The sequence below is a fragment of the Macaca nemestrina genome, chromosome 12 (assembly GCF_043159975.1).
Source record: "Macaca nemestrina isolate mMacNem1 chromosome 12, mMacNem.hap1, whole genome shotgun sequence".
NCBI lineage: Eukaryota > Metazoa > Chordata > Mammalia > Primates > Cercopithecidae > Macaca > Macaca nemestrina.
In genome coordinates, this window is record NC_092136.1 from 59,536,398 (window position 1) to 59,555,357 (window position 18,960).

An 18,960-nucleotide genomic window follows, 5' to 3' on the forward strand; every position below is an offset into this window, starting at 1 on the left:
AGAACAGCTTCCTTCCACAGTCCCAGTAGGGAAAAGGCAAAAGCCTCTTTGCCCTTGGCGCTGCTGCTTCCTTCTCTGAGGCTTTGCAGGCCCAGGTCAGGTTGATTACATCATATTCTTCCCTCTCTTGTTTCTACTCCTTTATTTACCCCTATTCATCGGAATGGGAAGAGACATATTTCTCCCCCTTGTCAAGTCTCTTACTTCTTCCTTCCTTCCATTGTTTGGGATTTTAACTTCCTAATGGGATTTTAATTGCTCTAGTAGAACTTAATAGTGCAATTATCAAATCTGGAACATTTTTGCATAGCAGACATTGTATTTGGGCCATGCTGTCATATGGAACTCATTTAATAATCTCTACTTGACAAAGTTTAACAACTTGGCTGGGCATAATTCAAGAATGACTTCAGTCTAGAAAATGGCATGAATTTGTAGAAAATATTCTAAACAATTTCAGATGGTTTTACAGCTATCTCACTATTGTTCCCTGCTCCCACTGGAGGGCAAATAGTGGTAATAGTAAACATAGACAGACGGTTCATTTTTCCAAAAGGACTTCTTTTAATACTCTACTTATTTCCTTTCCTGAAGGCACAGCCATGCACCCTGGTTGACTGTAGAAAAGAAAAGGGCCCTGAGGAAAGTGGGAGTTTTTGCCTCTCTGCTAAGCCTTTTGTTAAAGGACATCAGTTGCACCACACTCACTGGTGAGTTACCATTTTGAAGAGGTTGTGAAGAGTGATGCTCAGTACAGGCATACCTCATTTTATTTTGTGCTGTTCTTTATTGCACATCATAGTGTGTTTTGTAAAAATTGAAGATTTGTGGCAACCCTGTGTTGAGCAAGTCTATTAGCACTATTTTCGCAATAGCATGTGCTACTTTTTGTCTCTGTGTCACGTTTTGATAATTCTTACAGTATTTCAAACTTTTACATTATTATTATATCAGTGTGATCAGTGATCTTTGATGTTGTTATTGTAATCATTTGGGGGCACCACAGGCTGCACTCACATGGGATGGCAAACTTAATCGAAAAATGTCGTGTGTGTTTTGACTGCTTCACTGACCGCCTGTTCCCCCATCTCTCTCTCTCTTGTTGGGCCTCCCTACTCCCTGAGACAAACAATATAGAAATTAGTCCAATTAATAATCCAACAGTGGCTTCTAGGTATTCAAGTGAAAGGAAGAGTCACATGTCTCTCACTTTAAATCAAAAGCTAAAAATGACTAAGCTCGGTGAGGGAGGCATATCAAAAGCCAAGGTAAACTGCAAACTAGGTTTCTTGTGCCAGTTAGCCAAGTTGCAAATGCAAGGAAAAAGTTATTGAAGGAAATTAAAAGTACAATTCCTGTGAACATGTGACTGATAAAGCAAAACACATCCTTATTGCTGATATGGAGAAAGTTTTAGTGATCTGAATAGTAGATCAAACTAGTCACAACATTCCCTTAAGCCAAAGCCTAATCCAGGACAAGGCCCTAATTCTCTTCAATTCTATGAAGGCTGAGAGAGGCAAGGAAGCTGCAGAATAAAAGTCTGAAGTTTGCAGAGGATGGTTCATGAAGTTTAAGGAAAGCCATTTCTATAACATGAAACTGCAAGGTGAAACAGCAAGTGCTAATGTGGAAGCTGCAGTGAATTCATGAAGGTGGCTACACTAAACAACAGATTTTCCATGTAGATGAAACACCCTTCTGTTGGAAGGAGATGGCATCTACGACTTATTGTAGCATCAAAGCTTCAAAAGACAGGCTGACCTTCTGTTAGGGGCTAATGTAGCTGGTGACTTTAAGTTGAAGCCAATGCTCATTTAACATTCCGAAAATCCTAGGGCCCTTAAGAATTATGTTAAATCTACTTTGTCTGTGCTCTCTTAATGGAACAACAAAGCCTGTATGACAGTACATCGGTTTACAATATAGTTTACTGAATATCTTAAGCCTACTGTTAAGACCTACTGCTCAGAACAAAAAGATTCTTTTAAAGATTTTGCTGCTATTGGCAATACACCCAAGAGCTCTGATGGACATGTACAAGGAGATTAATGTTGTTTTCATGCCGGCTATCACAACATCCATTGTGCAGCTCATGGATCAAAGAGTAATTTTGACTTTCAGATCTTATTAAGAAATACATTTCTAAGGCTATTGCTGCTATAGTCTTATAGTCTTATTAAGAAATTCATTTTGTAAAGAAATGAAAATTAAAAAAAAAGAAATACATTTTGTAAGACTATTGCTGCTATAGGAACCACTATAGATAGTGATTCCTCCAATGGATCTGGGCAAAGTAAATTGAAAACCTTCTGGAAAGGATTCACCATTCTAGATGCCATTAAGAACATTTTTGATTCATGAGAGGAGGTCAAAATATCAACATTAACAGGAGTTTGGAAGAAGTTGATTCAACTCTCATGGATGACTTTGAGGAGTTCAAGACTTCATTGGAGGAAGTAACTGCAGATGTGGTGGAAACAGCAAGAGAATTAGTATAAGAAATGGAGCCTGAAGATATGACTGAGTTACTGCAATCTCAGGTTAAAACTTTAATGGGTGAGCAGTTGCTCTTATGGATGAGCAAAGAAAGTGGTTTCTTGAGATGGAATCTATACTTCTGATGCTGTGAACATTGTTGAAATGACAACAAATGATTTAGAATATTATATAAACTTAATAAAGGAACAGCAGGGTTTGAGAGGATTAACTTCAATTTTGAAATAAGTTCTGTAGGTAAAATGCTGTAAAACATCATCACATGCCACAGACAAATTCTTCATGAAAGTATGAGTCCATTGATGTGGCAAACTTCACTGTTGTCTTATTTTAAGAAATTGTCGGACGGGCGCAGTGGCTCAAGCCTGTAATCCCAGCACTTTGGGAGGCCGAGACGGGCGGATCACGAGGTCAGGAGATCAAGACCATCCTGGCTAACACGGTGAAACCCCGTTTCTACTAAAAAATACAAAAAACTAGCCGGGCGAGGTGGCGGGCGCCTGTAGTCCCAGCTACTTGGGAGGCTGAGGCAGGAGAATGGCATGAACCTGGGAGGCGGAGCTTGCAATGAGCTGAGATCCGGCCACTGCACTCCAGCCTAGGTGACAGAGCGACTCCGTCTCAAAAAAAAAAAAAAAAAAAAAGGAAAAGAAATTGCCACAACCTTCAGCAGTCACCACCCTGATCAGCAGCTATCAATATTAAGGCAAAAAAGATTAATAGCAAAAAGATTACTATTTGCTGAAGGCTCAGATTATTAGCATTTTTAGCAATAAAGTATTTTAAACTAAGGTATGCACTTTTTTTTTTTTTTTTTTTTTTTTTAGACAGGGTCTTGCTGTGTCACCCAGGCTGGAGTGCAGTGGCGCAATCTCAGCTCACTGCAACCTCCACCTCCCGGGTTCAAGAGATTCTTCTGCTGCCTCAGTCTCCTGAGTAGCTGGAATTACAGGCGCCTACCACCACACCTGGCTAATTTTTGTATTTTTAGTAGAGACAGAGTTTTGCCATGTTGGCCAGGCTGGTATACCTTGTTTTTTTTTTTTTTTTTTTTTTTTTTTTTTTTTTAACTTAACATAATGCTATTTCATGCTTAATAGACTACAATATAGTGCAAATGTAATCCATATGCAATGGGAAACCAAAAAGTTCATGTGACTTGCTTTATTGCAATATTCGCCTTATCGTGGTGGTCTGGAACCAAACCCACAATAGCTTCAAGGTATGCCTGTATAGACTTCTGTTTGCATTTCCTCCCACCATGTAGCTGGTACCTAGCCAAAGAGCAAGGGAGCTAAGTTTCATAATACTATATAAGTTTTGGTGCTTGGGGGCAAGGAGTGAAGCTCATATAGGACTTTAGTACGGCCATACTCTAACTCAGGTTTTGTCAGACAGGCTCGCCCTGGCATAGCATGCAGTCATGCAACTAATAATAACAGAAAATATCAAAGCAGCAGAACTCTTGATTCCTTAGCTCCAGCTGCTTGCTCCCTCAAATTTCCCATCTCAGTTAATGACACATGATATACCTAGTTTCTCAAGCTTACAATCCAAATCACCCTAGATTCTTCCTCTTCCTTTATTCTCCACATCCATTCCATCAGTCCTGCTGGTTTTACCTCCAGAATATTTCTTAAATCTGTCAATTCTTCATCTCTATTGTTAAGACCCTTGCCCAAACTCCAATATCCCTTACTTGAATTACTTCAATTGGGTCCAAATAGATCCTCTGCCTTGTTACCCTGGCTTTTCTAGCATCTATCCACCATAGAGCAGGCAGAGTGACCTTTGAAAAAATGCAAATTAGATCATATAATCTCCCACCTACTATTTGACAATACATTCTCATTATACTTTTGAAAAATACAAACTCATTACCACGACCATGTGAGCCACCCCTTTCTATATGTTTCCATCATTTTGGGTCACTCTGCCCCTCACTCACCCACCATGCTCTGGCTGCATACTCTGTTTCTTGAACACTTCAAGGTTGTTCCCACCTCAAGACTTTTGTACCTACTGAGGGCTCTACCTGAATGAATATTCCTTCTGGATCTTTAAATAGCTACTTTCAAATATGCAGAAAGCTTCCCTGACCACTCAAATTATACTAACTGCTCCCCTCTCGTCACATATCCTCTTGACGCATCGGTCTATTTTGTTTTCTTTATAGGACTTCAAAATCATCAAACTTATTTATATGTTGGCCTTTTATTGCTTGTTGCCCTACATTAGAATAACTCTATTAGCACACAGAAGAATACCTGGTTTCAAGGAGTGCTCAATGAATAATTGTTGAATGAATATAGGACCTTGTATCTTACTTGGTTTTTTTCATATGCATGACTCACTGAGAGAATCCATCATAGGAGAGGAACGAGTGGTAGGGCAGGATTGAGGCATTGCCAAGAACACCACTAAATGCCTTAAGAAAGAATTTTCAGTGCTAATGTTCTCCTTTCAAACATATCCATTGTGGGTTTAGCACAAGTGCTGAGACCACAATAGAGAGCGGGGCAAGGATTTAGGATTCTGTGTGTCAGCCACTGCTGGGTCTGCCTAGCTTCTTGGATGCGTGATTAACACCAAGCCCCACCCCACCCCAAGTGTACCCACACTTTCCCCTTCCCAGCTGCCAGGCACATGCCCTCTTCTACCTTCAGTGTGAATATACCTCCTCTTTTCTCAATTATGCACACTGTACCTTTCCCCTAGTGTGTCACATTCTGCCTTCTTGGTGTGAAGAAGGCAGATCTTTGACTTTCAGATCTTATTAAGAAATACATTTCTAAGGCTATTGCTGCTATAGTCTTATAGTCGTATTAAGAAATTCATTTTGTAAAGAAATGAAAATTTAAAAAAAGAAGAAATACATTTTGTAAGACTATTGCTGCTATAGGAACCACTATAGATAGTGATTCCTCCAATGGATCTGGGCAAAGTAAATTGAAAACCTTCTGGAAAGGATTGCTGCTCTACCCCCATATCTCAGAAATCTTTCATGGAATCACTACAACTTTATTTTGGTAGATGGGCTCAAGACAGGGGTGGGCTGCACACGTGGACCCTCCGTTGGACACAGGTATTGGGGGTGAGCTTGGTGGGTAGGGGCAGATGCATCACGATGTTCCTGCTCTGCAGCTTAGTGTTGCCAAGGGGCCCTCCCATGTACACAGGACAGGAGTACACCGTCAGGTCGGCTGGGGGTGGCAGGTCGCTGGTGCGTGGGGCCTGTGTGCTGATGCTGACTGGAGGCAGAGGACTGGGTTGGCTGGAAGGACTGTCTTGCAAGGCTCCAGCTATTGGGTCCCACTCCGCATGTAGGACCTGTAGCCCGATCAGCAGCAGCCCTCTCTCTGGAACCGTGGGGTTTGGGCCGTTCTCCACCTGGGGGCGTCAGAAGCTGGTCAGGCAAGGCTAGGAAGCTGGGAGGTGGCAGGTGGGGAGTGGGGGTTGGGGGTTGGGAGGTCGTAGTGGACCGAGATCAGAGAAGCTAGCTGGGTTACCGAGGGGCAAGATCACCAATAAGGGGTAACTGCGAGGTGTAATTAGAGACTTTGAGGGGACTGGAACCGCGAACGAGGGGTGGCGCGAAGATACCCTGAGGTGCAGAGGGTTGCTGTTCATCTCCAGACGTTTATACGGGAGCGGACTGGAGACCGCGCCTCGGCTACCAGGGAAATTCGAGCTGGGCACATTCTGGTCCAGGGCAGCTTCCCCACGCAATGCCAGCAGCAGGCGGCGTGGGTGGCGAAAGGCTGACAGGTGGAAGACGCGCTCTGGTACATCACTGTTCGCGTCCGCGCCCACGCCCAAGTAGCGAACCAACAGCTGCCCACGGCGCGACAACTGTCGCAGCCAGTGCCAGGGCGGCTGCGGACCGGCCGGCGCATGAGGTCGCCAAGGCAAGGGTAGGCGGCCAGTCCAGAGAGCGTGGGCCACCGCAGCACAGCGGCGGGAGGGACATGGGGGTGCGCCCTTCAGCTGCTGCAACAGGCAATCAAGGTCGCGTTGTAGCGTGCCCACCAACCGGCTCAGTTCCAGAGCCTCTGTCTCTAAGACGCCCTCCAGGGGCCGCCGCGCATTCGGCCCCAGCACTGACCTCGGGGCGCCAGACTCGTCTTGGCGAACCAGGTTGGTCAGCAGATCCTGCAGTGACTCCAGCCTCCGGTTGACTTGCACTAGGCGTTTCCGCAGTCGCCTTTCCGCGAGCTGGGCGCCTCCTCGAGACTCAGGAACCCACACGGGTGAACTCCGCTGCAGCGCACTCAAGAGAACGCGACTCTGGCGTCGCAACAGCCAGGCCTGGGGGCCCTCACTGAGTCCGCAGAGCCGGGGTTCAGGTGGTGAGGGCAGTAGGTGCATCTGGGCCTTGCACTCTGCCATTGCATCCAGCTCCCTTAGCTCTTGGGGATAGAGGTGAGGGGTGAGGGACAAGATGTACTCTCCCCACCCTAGACTCAAGAGAGTAAGCCTTTCTCTGATCCTTTACTGCCATCACCCCCCATAACAGTATGAATATTACCCCCATATACCTTTATTGAGACTGCTGTCCACATTTCTGTGGTGGGTAGCATTGCATTGTACTATTCCCTACCCCAAAACAGATACCTGAGTGAAGCTTACCTGGGAGGGGCATGAGCCTGGCGAGCAAAGACTGGGGTGTGTGTGGCTGGACCCAGTTCCTGCTACTGGGGCTCAGGCAGGCTTGCGTGAGGCTAAACAGAGCCTCCCTGTCCTCAGTGTCCTCCAGAGGACCCCCGTAGAAAACTGAAGCTGAAGATGAGGTTAGAGCCTTTCAGTTCCAGTACCTTCAGTTTCCACCACTCCCAAAACCAAAGCTGTGAATTATATTCCACCCCCACCCTCTTCCAGGCTCTCCTGAGGGCTGATGACTCCAAGGGGGACAGGAAGGGTCTTACCAGCCAGCTCTTGCATGGCAGCACGGGGATTGCTAAGACTTGCCCACAGCTGGTCTTGGGTCTGAAGAACCTGGGTTAGGGTCACTTGACTCCTAGAGAAGGGGAGCGGAAAGCAGGGTTTCACATATCATCTGTATGCTGAGGACTGTCAAGTCTTCTCTTCAGTTAGAACCCCTCTCCTGAGCTTCAGACCCATGAGGGTTCACTAGTCTTTGCTGCTTGGCACCCCAAATACAACTTGCTTTCAACTGAAATCATCATTTTCCCCCATAAAACCTGTTCCACCTCCTATTTCAGTGAGAGATACCACTAGCCACCCAATTATCTAAAACAAAAATCTGAGAGTCATCCTTGACTCCTCCTTCCTCCTCACCCCATATTTATTCTCTATCCCTTCCATGGCTACTACCCTACCACCCATACCACAATCTCTTCCCTGGAGATTTCCAGAGTCTCCTAAAGCTGCTCTGCTTGTCCCCAGTCCTGCCTCCTCTGGTCCATTCTCCACATTGTATCCAGAGTGATCTTTTCAACACACAAAAAGGATATTGTTTCTTCTTCTACTGGGACTACAGGTGCCTGCCACCATGCCTGGCTAAGTTTTTGTATTTTTAGTACAGACGGGGTTTCACCGTGTTAGCCAGGATGGTCTCGATCTCCTGACCTCGTGATCTGCCTGCCTCGGCCTCCCAAAGTGCTGGGATTACAGGTGTGAACCACCATGCCTGGCCTACCTTGCCCTAGTCTTAAAGGCCCTTTATAATGAGCCTTACTTCTCCCTCCTCAACATCCAGCATGTCCATGTCAACCACACTCAAGTCTCCTCCCTTCTGCTGAATTTAGGTCCCTCTTCTCAGAAAGGTCCATCTCTACCTGATTTGCCCCTGCTTTTAAGATTCAATTCAAAGTAAAATCTCAAAGTCTTTGGAGAAGCCTTCCTTAACTTCCCCTTGCCCTTGCTCTTTGGAGCTTCCAAAGATGAATTAGTTTTACTCATCCCAGCATACGGAAGATACTCAATGTTTGTTGAGTGATTGACTGAGCAGCTCACCAACGCCCCCTGTGTGCCTGCAGCCTCGTTCCATAGAGCTGCCGGTGTAGCAGGAGGCCATGGAGGAGGAGCAGAGGTAGTGCCTGGGTGGGGGGTTGCATATAGAGTCCTTGCTGGGCTAGCTCCACACTATCAATCAAAACATGGCCCAGCTCCAGGGACTGGTTCCAGAAAACAGGCATGGAGTGCTGAGTCAGCACAGCTGGGGAGGAAGGAGAGTGCTGAGTCAGCACAGCACAGTTGCCCTCCCACTTCCAATTTGAGAGCCTGTAGGGGGTTAAGCTCCTCACCTGGCAAAGAAGCACTAGACTCTGCAGGCACAATAAGCCAAAGACGAAAATCTCTGTGAACAGTGGCTACATTCCTGCTTTCAGGTTGGCCTAAAAGCTGTTCTGATTCCAGGTCTGCAACCACTAGAGTCAGACAAGGGTCTGAGATCAGTCCTTGGGTAAAGGGTCGGGCAGAAGTCTAGGGATCAGACTTGAGGCTAGGGGTGTCAGGAGTCAGCTACAAGGCCAAGTGGACAGGTTTGGTGCTAGGTCACTGGCCATCAGTCCTGAGATTTCAAGCTAAGGCCCAAGTGTAGGATAGGATCCTGGCAGCCAATCTAGGCAATAAACTCACCTTTGGCTCTGCCTAACAGTTCCAGCAAGAGCTGTAGCAGCTCTTTCGGCCAATGGGGCATCAGATGACAGTTGTCCAGCACCAGCCAGTGCCCCTCATACATAGCCTGGGATAGAGTGCTGACCACAACTGAGACCGGGTCCCAGACTTCAGAGCCCAGGGCTATCACCTGCAGATGCTTCTGCCCCTGGGGACCAAAAAAAGAGATGGCGGCATGACTCAAAGTGATCCTAGGGTGACCTGAGGGACCCAAACTAATGCTACCATTATCCCAAAAGTCCCTAAGTAGTACAGAAAGATCCATGAAAATGCTTAGAGGGGGTCCCCACGCCCCAGCCTACAGGAACCTGGTCACTCTGTGACCAAAAGACTAGGTTCAAACCTGCTGATACTTGGCAGCCAGATTCTGGATGACAGTCAGAGGATGCAGAGTGGCTGTGGGGTGGCCAGGCAGTGGCAACAAGATCAGCATGGGCTGAGTAGCCCGACTATATTTAAAGGGCATGGTGGGAGTGCCCATGTTTTCATCCAGGGGCCGACCCAGGAGGCTGGTGGTGAAGTCTGCCAGGGCACCTGCCAGGCACTCAGGTCGCAGAACGCGCCACAGGATCAGCTTCTGGAGGAGGCTAAGTGGCTCAGGCCCAGGCCCAGGTGCAGGACCCAGCACTGTGGATGACAGTGACAGGTAAGCCTGCCAAGCATTGGAGTGGCCTGCCAGGGAGGCACACAGGCCAACAAATGGGGGCAGCAGCTCTAACATCTCACATTCATGCCAGGCTTTTGGCCCAAGCCAGGCCGGTCGAGCCACACCTGAGACTGGCTTGCTGTGGACTGTGCTGGGAGAGGCTGCTAGTCCAGGCCAGAGTGCCAGTCTTTCCAGCTCTGATGCTTTCCCTGTCACTTGCAGCAGAGCCAAAGCACCCAATGCACCCACCAATGGTACCTGGGTAAGGCCCAGTGCTGTCACAGTGCTGCCCAGCAGCTGGCGGGTCAGGTGTGCTCTCAGTTGCAGTAGATGACTGGCCAGGTCCTCCCCGTGATTAATCTCACGTGGCTTCATGCTATCCAGAGCCTGCTTGGTGACTGCCAGCCACTTCTCTGGGCTCATACGGAAAAGTGGCAGCAGGTTCTGCAGTTGGCTTAGGGCCTTTACCATGGCTATTCCATGCCAAACCACAGGCCGATAGGGTGCCCATGATACCATTTCCTGTAGTTTCTGCCCTTCTAGCTCTTCACAATGGGCACGCAGCTGGCATAGCTTTCCTTGGGCCCTCACCATGTTCCGCAGAAACTTGGCTGGCTTCTGATGCTTTGGATTCTGGAACAGCAGCATCGTCAGCAGCCGCTCCTGCATATACTCATTTGTTGGATGGATCTGGCCCTTTCCCACAGTCCCCAAACATCTACATTCATCTCCACCCCCTTACCCAGGTCCATCCAATACTCATCTCAACCCACAGACCGAGCCCCCAAGCACCTCAGCAGCCTCCACAGCCTTGCAGGTATCTAGGGCTCTGATCTTTAGGTTCTGCCAGCGGGTCTCGAGCTCAGGACACTCTCTGCACAAGATTTCATGCAGCATCTGTTCTTCCAGTATTTCCATGTTCAGGCCCAGATCCAGCACATTCAGACCCTTTAGCAGTTCACAACCTAGCACTTGGGGTAACATGGGAGATGCTTAACCTCTTCCCCTTGGCAGAGCCACGGGGTAGAGTAGACAGGGAGTATGGCTCCCTGCTATAGACCTGAGCCTGCTCTGGGCCAGGTTGAGTGAAGCCCTTTTAGGGCTGGTGCTGAGGGCCTAGTGTGTCCACACAACTGTGCTGGCAATTTGCCCTCTGGGCCTCACCTTTTTCCATAGCACAGAGGGAGAGGGTGGTGCTGAGATACAGACAGAAGCCAGGCTGCACCTGGGGTGGGCTCAGCTGCTCCCGCTGCAGCAGCCATTGCAGTTCTTGGCACCCTAGACCCAGCTCCACGTTGGTCAGTAGCACAGGCAGGCCTGTGAGAGGGAGGCAAAGGAACCCTACCCACGATGCCAGCACCCATGATCCCCATTCCCCATCCACGAGGTCTGGCTCCGACCAGCTTCCCTGTGGCTGATAGGAGGGTTTCCACAAGACGCTTCAATATAGTTAGTGCCCGGGATGAAGGATGGGAACTGAGGTTAGACTGAGGTGTGGGAGGCCTGTGGGGTCACAGAATGGGGCGAGTCAAAAGGGGTCCAGGGTGGGTGGGGACCAGTTCTCACCACAAGCAGCTGCCTCCTGGAGCTGAGAACCTAGCTCCGGGTCAGCACCTGAAAGAACACTAAGGTAGGGAAGAGACGGAAGCTGAGTCTCATAGGCTGGCTTTGACCCCTGGCTCTCTGTCTTCTCCTCTTTCTCTTCATTTTCCTCTTGCTCTTTCTCCTGCTCATTTTTTCTTTCCTCTGCCTTCTGCTCTTTTGTCTGGTCCTTAGCCTCATTACTGTCTTCACTATCATCATCTTCCTCTTTCATGTCCATTTTACTCTCTGTGTTTTGATTTCTCATGAGGCCTTTCCCTGGGGCAGAAAGATTCAGAGGAGCTCTTCTTAGGGGAGGAATCAGACTCCTTAGGGGAGGAATTCACTCAAGGGCTCTATTTCATGAGGGAAGGTCTGCGGGACGACATCTTAGGAAAGTTGCTTAAGCTCTCTATGACTCAATTTTCTTATCTGCAAAATGAGGTTGATATTAGTGGCGACCTCACAGGGTTACTGTGAAGATTAAATTAAATTATACATAGAAAACACTTAGATGTGCACATAGTAAGCACTCAATAAATGTTGGCTCTCAAAATTATTACTCTAAAATTCCAGGGAGGGATCCTACTCATCCTCTATCTTCCCATAGCCTCTCTTCTGTATTTTCTATGCCTTTTCTTCTGCCTCTTGTAAGGGCATTTGTGGGATTTAGGGCCCATCCAGATAAGAATCAGGGTGATCTCATTCAAAGTCCTTAACTTAATTACTCTGAAAGAACCCCTTTCCAAATAAGGTCACATTTTTCTCACAAACTCAATCCCCAGCCTCTTCTTCTGGGAAATAAACACTCTATTCCTTCTCCTAGAAAATGTTCCTTCCAATACTCCACCCAGAAGGGTCCCCGATCCAAACAGAGCCAACAGAAATATTACCCAGGATTTCTGAACATTGGATAAATTTGGGTAGTGCTGAGTAGATCAGGGAAGTGGAAAATCATGGACCAATCAGTCATGTAGATTCAGAATCATTGTAATAAAGAGAAAAAATAAATGTGACCAAATTGATTCCTGTAGTATAGGCTGGTGCAATCTGGGACATCCTGATCACAAAAATGCAGTGTCCTCATTATGAAGGGAAAGACCACAAGAGGCTGAGTGATGGGCAGTTCAGATACTCTGGAAGCATTGCATTTATTATGTCTGCTTACCTCTACCCTCAGTGGGGGCTGGTGCCAAGCATCCATTCTCTGCCAGAGGTAGCGGGTCCAACCACATGAGGGCCTGGTTGCTGGGGTCAAGCAGCAAAGGCCAACGGCAACTACTGTAGTGGGTGGGGCTTCGCAGAAGCAAGCCTGCCAGGTGGGCTGACTTTGCCTGTGGCTTCAGGTTTCCATCCCACTGGTACTGTTCAGATGCAGAGCTCAGCAGGGACAGAATATTGAAGGGAGAGTGTGTAGCCAGCAGGGGCTTCTTTGGTGGTATGCTGACAGATTTTTGCTTCTGCTTCAGTGCCTGTGCCACATCATCTGGGCCCAGGGCCTCCTGAAAGCCCCTACACAGAGCTAACCACTTGTCCAGTAGCTCTTGGCGCCGCAGTGGTGGGAAGGGACCCAGGTAGATGATGGCAGCTGAGCATAGGAGGGCATCTCCGAACACAGTCATGCAGCGTCCCTTCAGCTTCTGGAGTGGACGGGAAGACCAGAGGCTGTGTAGGCCAGTGAGGAGGGTGCAGGGAGAGATATGGCAGAGGGAGGGCAAGGTGGGGTGTGGAGGAAAACATGGCAAGGAGTGCAGAGAGGGACAGAGGGAGGCAGTGAGGGCACAGGGAGGAGCGGGGGAGTGGCATAAAAGGAACTTTGAGGGAGACATCTTGGAGAGGGATGGTTACCTGGAGCTGTATAGTCCAGGCATGCATAGGCATGAGCAGTGCAGCCTTCATGGGCCATTTGTGATACTGCCCACGCTGTGCTTGACTGAGGGTCTTTGCCACACAGTTGTGGGAAGCTTGGGCATCCTCCACCATCTTAGCCAGGGCCAAATTATTCTCCAGGGTCTCCTGGGCCTGAAACTGGTAGTAGCCCAGGCGGGCCTGCTCCCGAATGAGTGTTGCCTCCACTTGCTGCAGCAGCAGGCCCGTGGGCAGTCCCCGGCAATGTGCCAGCCCATAGTGCAGAACAGCCCAGAGCCAGGCTGCCAGGCTGGCTGCAGGTCGGCTCACTGCCCGCAGAGCTGCATCACTCATACCTGGAGCTTTCAGAATTAGATGTAACTTTATCAGCTGTGAGTCTGTTATCTTCTCCTTGGGGAAGAACACCAGCTCCTGGAAGGATGTATGTTAAAGGGATGGGGAAGACACGGATGCTCTGGACCTTGACCCAACAGTTTAGCCTTGCCAAGTCTCCCTTTTATGCCTCCCCTATCCTCCTTCATTGTGCTCCACCCTTCCTACCTGATAAAAATCCTCAGTGCATAACAGCTGTTTGGCACTGGCCCAGCCTGTTTCACGGTGGAACAAGTCACACATTGCATCAGTCACCCGGACCACAGATTCTGGTGGTGCTCGATAGCTCCGTATCTCCTCGAAGTCAGCCACCTGCAGCTGGCTCAGAGGCTCCAGAAATGCCTTGCTCATCTAAATGAGGAGAGATAACTTCTAAAGTGAGCTCCTGAGATGTTCTGTTCTTCCTTCAAGGTGTTTCTAGGGGGATCATCTCCTCCTTGGAGTCCCCATGAGAGGTCACTCCCCAAGCCATCCTATTACTTTTGTCCCCTCCCCCCAGAAGACTCCATGATGAGTCACTCCATCCTCTCCTCTTGGTATCCTTAGAGGGATTGCCCTCTTTCAGGAGAGGAGCAGTGCAGGGCAGGCAGCAGGAAGAGCCCACCTGCTCCAGGAAAGCCTCTTGCTGAGCCTGCAGGGCATCCCGCTGCTTGGCGAGGTCCTCAATGAGGTTCTCTTGATGCCTACACTCTTCTAGCTGCTGCTTGTATAGGAGCTTGCTTTGCTCTAGCTGCTGCTGAAACATGCTGAGGCTCTGCAAAGAGATATCCAGGCCCTGCAGTTCCAGATCCTGAGCCATATGGGAACACCCCAGAAGACCCTATGATCCCGGGACTCTAGCATACTCCTCACTTGAAAGACTGACCACGTTGAACTCCAAGTAGGCCACAGAGAGAGGCTGAGCTCTGGGTCTGTCACTTATTAGTCTGTGAGTTACATATCTAGTAATGCAACCCCAAGTGTGTGGTTGCTTTTTCTGCAGCCGCTTCACCCAAAGAATATGTGTGTAACAGTTACATTACATTACTCTATATTTTAGTTGACCCATTAGCAGCAGTTGTCACAGAAGACAGTTCCCTCCCTCTTGAGGCATCCCCCTCTGTTGGCCTTCGTGATACTGTGTTCTCCTTGGGCTTTCTCTAACTTCTCTGGCTGCTCTTTCTCATTTCCTTCCTCTGTGAGCTTAACTATTCCTCATCAATTTTTTCAGAGCTTCCTTTCTCTTCTCACTCTACACTTATAAAAGCCTTCTCTGATCTAATGGCTTTGATTCCTACTTATGTTCCAACTGCCAAATCTCTCTCTCCAGCTAGGTTCCCTCCCAGCCCCATACCACGTATTCATCTGCCTAGTGGAAATCTCTTGGGTGTCTCACAGGCCCCTCACATTCCACATGTCCCCACATGAATGTATTTGGTTATGCCTCCTCAGCTGTCCTGCAATCTGACTCCTCTCCTGTGTATTCTTTTTCTCAGAGAATGGTGGCAAGATACACTCAAGTTTCCCAAGGAACAAACTGAGTTGTTACGCTTGGCTCCATCTCCTGTATCCCCCAAATCCAGCCCATCTTTGAGGCCCTTCAATTCTACCTCCCAAATGCCTCTCGTGTACACTGCCCTTCCCAACGTTGGTCACTCACACTCAGGCCCTCTCACTCCTCACCTTCTGCACTGGCCTCCTAACTGGTCTCTCAGTTTTTATTCTTACTCCCCTCCTTTTATCCCCCCACTGCAGCCTAGCTGGTTTTCTAAAAGCTGAATCATTGTCATTAACACTTGTCATTTCTACATTTGATTGACAATACCCCCATGACCAGACCCCTACTCATCATTCCAATCTCATCTCTTTTCTCTCTCCTAGCATGCTACTTTCCAGCCATTCCTGACTTTCAGTTCCTCCAACGTGGCACACACTCTTTTGCCTCTAGGCCTTTCACATACTGTTATATCAACCTGGCCCCTTTCAAACACAGATCAAATCTGACCTAAGTTTCAGTAATCAACTTTCATGTACTTTATTCCTTTGTTTACATAGTTAGGGAATTTTCTGAGCTCCTACCATGTTATATACATGCTCTGTGCTGCATAGCAGGGCACTCTGCTTTCTCTAGAAAGTTTTTCTTGATATTTTGGAGCACTCTGAACTTACTCCGTTATAACATGGTTTTGTCATTGCCTGGATGAGTATATCTTCTGCTAAACTATAAGCACCATGAAGGTAAGGATAGTGCCCTATCTTCTCTTATTAGGAAGCAACCTAACCTTTTTTTTTTTTTTTTTTTGGAGACAGGGTCTCACTATGCCACCCAAGCTGGAGTGCAATGGTGCAATCATGTCTCACTGCAGCTTCAACCTCCCGGGCTCAGGTGATCCTCCCACCTCAGACTCCTGAGTAGCTGGAACTACAGATAGGTGCTACCATGCCTGAATAATTTTTTGTAGAGACAGGGTTTTGCCATGTTGCCCAGGCTGGTCTTGAACTCCTGAGTTCAAGTGATCCATTGGCCTTGGCCTTCCAAAGTGCTGGGATTACAGGCGTGAGCCACTGTGCCTGGCCTAACCTAATATTAATAGTAACTAACATTTATTGAGCTCTTACTATGTGCCAGCACATTTAAATACTATACATGTAAGATCTTGTTTAATCCTCATTACAACCTTATAAGGTTAGGGAAGTCTCCCCAACCTTTCTGGACCTTTGTTTTCTCATCTGTAAAGTGAGAAAAGAATAGCTACCTCAGAAAGGTGTGGCAAGGATTTTGTCATCTATCTATCTATCTATCTATCTATCTATCTATCTATCTATCTATCTATCTATCCATCCATCTAGATGTAAATGTAGGCATGTATTAACATAGACATAAATATTAAGAAATGCCTGAACAAAAAATAAATTTTTGTTGAGTGCAATAATGAAAAAATTAACCAGTTGAATATAAGAGAGTAAAGAGATGGAGGGGCCCAGACTGAGTCCTGGGATTTGGCTCAGTGGCTGGTAATGCCATTTCTTGGGGTGGGGAACACTGGAACAAGTACACACTATTACGGCTATTGATTGAATGACCAAGGGATCTGACTCTGAATGACCCTGAGACTACAAACATCTCTTATCCAGATCTTTGGCTTACTGTGTTCTGCTCCGGTATAACTGACTCACAGATCAAGGAATACTAGCACCCCCTAAACCAGATCAACAATCCTGGTATTAATCATCTTGGGAAAATGTAGGGCAAAAAACTGGGAAAGGGGATTTCTGTTGCTCTTTGACTTTGTTTTCTTTCTTTGCAACTTAACTGAGTCTTGAGGTCTAATCTAAGCTGTTCATCCTAGGTGGTGAATAGTAGGGGGGCATCAGTACCTTTAAAACTCCAGGGGACACCATTTACATCAAACACAATGAAAACCACATTAGTAGACACGACATATGCCATGTATCTGGAATTGTGTGGCACTGGATGATAGTCCTAAGGGCACTCATCAGAAGAGCTGGCTAGGTGTTAGGAGCTTAAGACCTGAAACCCTAGTAGAAAGATTATCTGAGTGTGACATGGGCACTAGTTCACTGCTCTGAAGTTATACCAGAACATTTATCAAAATCTTGTGTAGTAGGAAGAAAAGGTGCTATTTTAGAATTCCTCTTATTAAAAGCAAAACTGCTCTTTAGTTTGGGAAAACACCTTTAGCTAGGAGTATTTGGCTTTAGAAGGTGTGATAAGCCCTATCATCACCAATTTTAGCCAGCTATAAGAAGTCTGTTTATTCAAAGAATAAGATTGTTCTGTATAAGACAGCAAAAGGTTTTGAGGTTTCAACTAGAAGGGCATGCTAAAGGAAAAGTGGGATGGCTCAGAAACATTGTAGACCAGGTATTAGAGAGATGAGAGAGGAAAGGAAAAGTTGGTCACTGGAAAATGCCTGGTAGAGGAGGGTGAATAAGAAAATTCAGGACACTCTTGTCTAGTATACCATTATAAATCTACTTCTGGTTCTATGCTATAGCATAAATTTCTCCCTGCTGCCATCACCCATCTACATGTCCTCACTGTACACAACAGTTTTGTTTGTTTGGTGCTTTTGTGGAAGAAAGGGTATAGGGACAAAGTGCTATGGAAAAAGAGGATAATTCTAAGAGGTGAGTGAGTGGTGACTGAGATGTAGTCCCTGCCCCAACCCCCATGGGAATCTACAGCATACTGAACTTCTCATGATCAAGGTGCTAGGGGCAACCAGAAGCAGATGCTTGGATTTCACACATTATGAAGAATCAATCTGATTTTAGCTGTGTCATGGGAAACTTTTGAACCTAAGCTGTAAAGGAGGAGGCAGCAGAGATTAGAGAGATTTTCTAGGGGAAGTGGAAGCTTAGGGGGACAAGAACTAAGGTTCATTCTGGTTGCTTCCTTTCAAGACCCCTTTTGGGCTTCTGCTTTGACACCACCATGGAAGCCTCAAAATCGTCTCCTTACCTTGCTGGAGGCTTTCAGCTGCTGTTCCAAGTCAGAGATCAGATTGGCATGGGTACCATGCTCCTTAATCAGCATTCTCAGATTCTCCAAGGCATTCTGGACCCTGGAGATACAATGTGCTGGTGAGGAAACCCAAAGGAGCAGAAGGAGGTACATTGCAGGGGATGGGACCACTCACCGCTGGGCCTTGTTCTTAATCTTCAGGATTGTCTGTTGCTGCAGCATCAGGAAAGTGTCCAGGAAGTCTAGGAAGGTCTTAGGGGTGACGAGTGGCAATGCAGGGCACAGGTGCTCATGGTAGTGGGTGGCCGAAAGGTGGATAAGAGCCATGGCTTTGGCCACACTGGGAATTGAGGCCTGGAGGTCTGGGTACTTCCAGGAGCCTGCAATGGGCATGGCTTTAGCCTCACTTTGTGAGCTTGTAGGAAAACAGGAAAGGAAAGGGATCATCTCCTAGCTCAAGAAGAAGGGTAGGAAATGTGAAGGGGGCTCTGTAGGCTCTAGAGAGGGAGAGAGAGATTGACCTAGGTAATAACCCTCATTAAAGCCTGGTAAAGATGAGTGGTAAGGACAAGTAAAAAGGGCTCACCATCATCAAGGGGTAGACTCCGAGCACCCTCCAGGTGATGCTGGGCCACTTTGACCAGGGCAGCTTGGTCCCAGGGTTCATAGCGGTCAATGCTGGCAGTGGCCAGTTGAAGGAGCCTCAGGAAAAGGGGGGAGGGCAGCTGCTTGTGGGCCTGTTTATCTCCAATCAGGAAGAACAGGTGAAGGTGGCTGCACACTTGCTGGTGGAACCTGTGGGCCAGGGCTCAGCTAATGTCCTCCCCTTTACCTTTGCTTGCCCCTCCTGGCCCTAGTCCCAACCAGACCACTTAGCCCCAATCTC

General features: G+C 47.5%; 1 protein-coding gene across 20 annotated transcripts in view; it reads right to left on the bottom strand.

Annotated features, from left to right (window-relative positions):
- Positions 1-5,488: 5,488 nt before the first annotated feature.
- LOC105488785 (dynein heavy chain domain 1) overlaps positions 5,489-18,960 on the bottom strand; it is a 75,693-nt gene continuing 62,221 nt past the window's right edge. For 10 of the 20 annotated variants that reach the window (XM_071075166.1, XM_071075164.1, XM_071075172.1 and 7 more), the window contains 18 exons: positions 18,661-18,869; positions 18,250-18,454; positions 18,072-18,174; positions 14,211-14,360; positions 13,775-13,957; positions 13,214-13,645; positions 12,534-13,005; positions 11,351-11,644; positions 10,949-11,101; positions 10,577-10,755; positions 9,482-10,447; positions 9,100-9,286; positions 8,766-8,888; positions 8,476-8,677; positions 7,425-7,516; positions 7,129-7,278; positions 6,103-6,908; positions 5,489-5,889 (listed from right to left, as the gene is read on the bottom strand). In XM_071075166.1, the coding sequence (XP_070931267.1) occupies positions 5,539-5,889; positions 6,103-6,908; positions 7,129-7,278; positions 7,425-7,516; positions 8,476-8,677; positions 8,766-8,888; positions 9,100-9,286; positions 9,482-10,447; positions 10,577-10,755; positions 10,949-11,101; positions 11,351-11,644; positions 12,534-13,005; positions 13,214-13,645; positions 13,775-13,957; positions 14,211-14,360; positions 18,072-18,174; positions 18,250-18,454; positions 18,661-18,869 (5,257 nt within the window). In that variant the 3' untranslated portion in view covers positions 5,489-5,538. The other 10 variants (XR_011610881.1, XM_071075169.1, XM_071075173.1 and 7 more) reach the window with 10 other exon arrangements.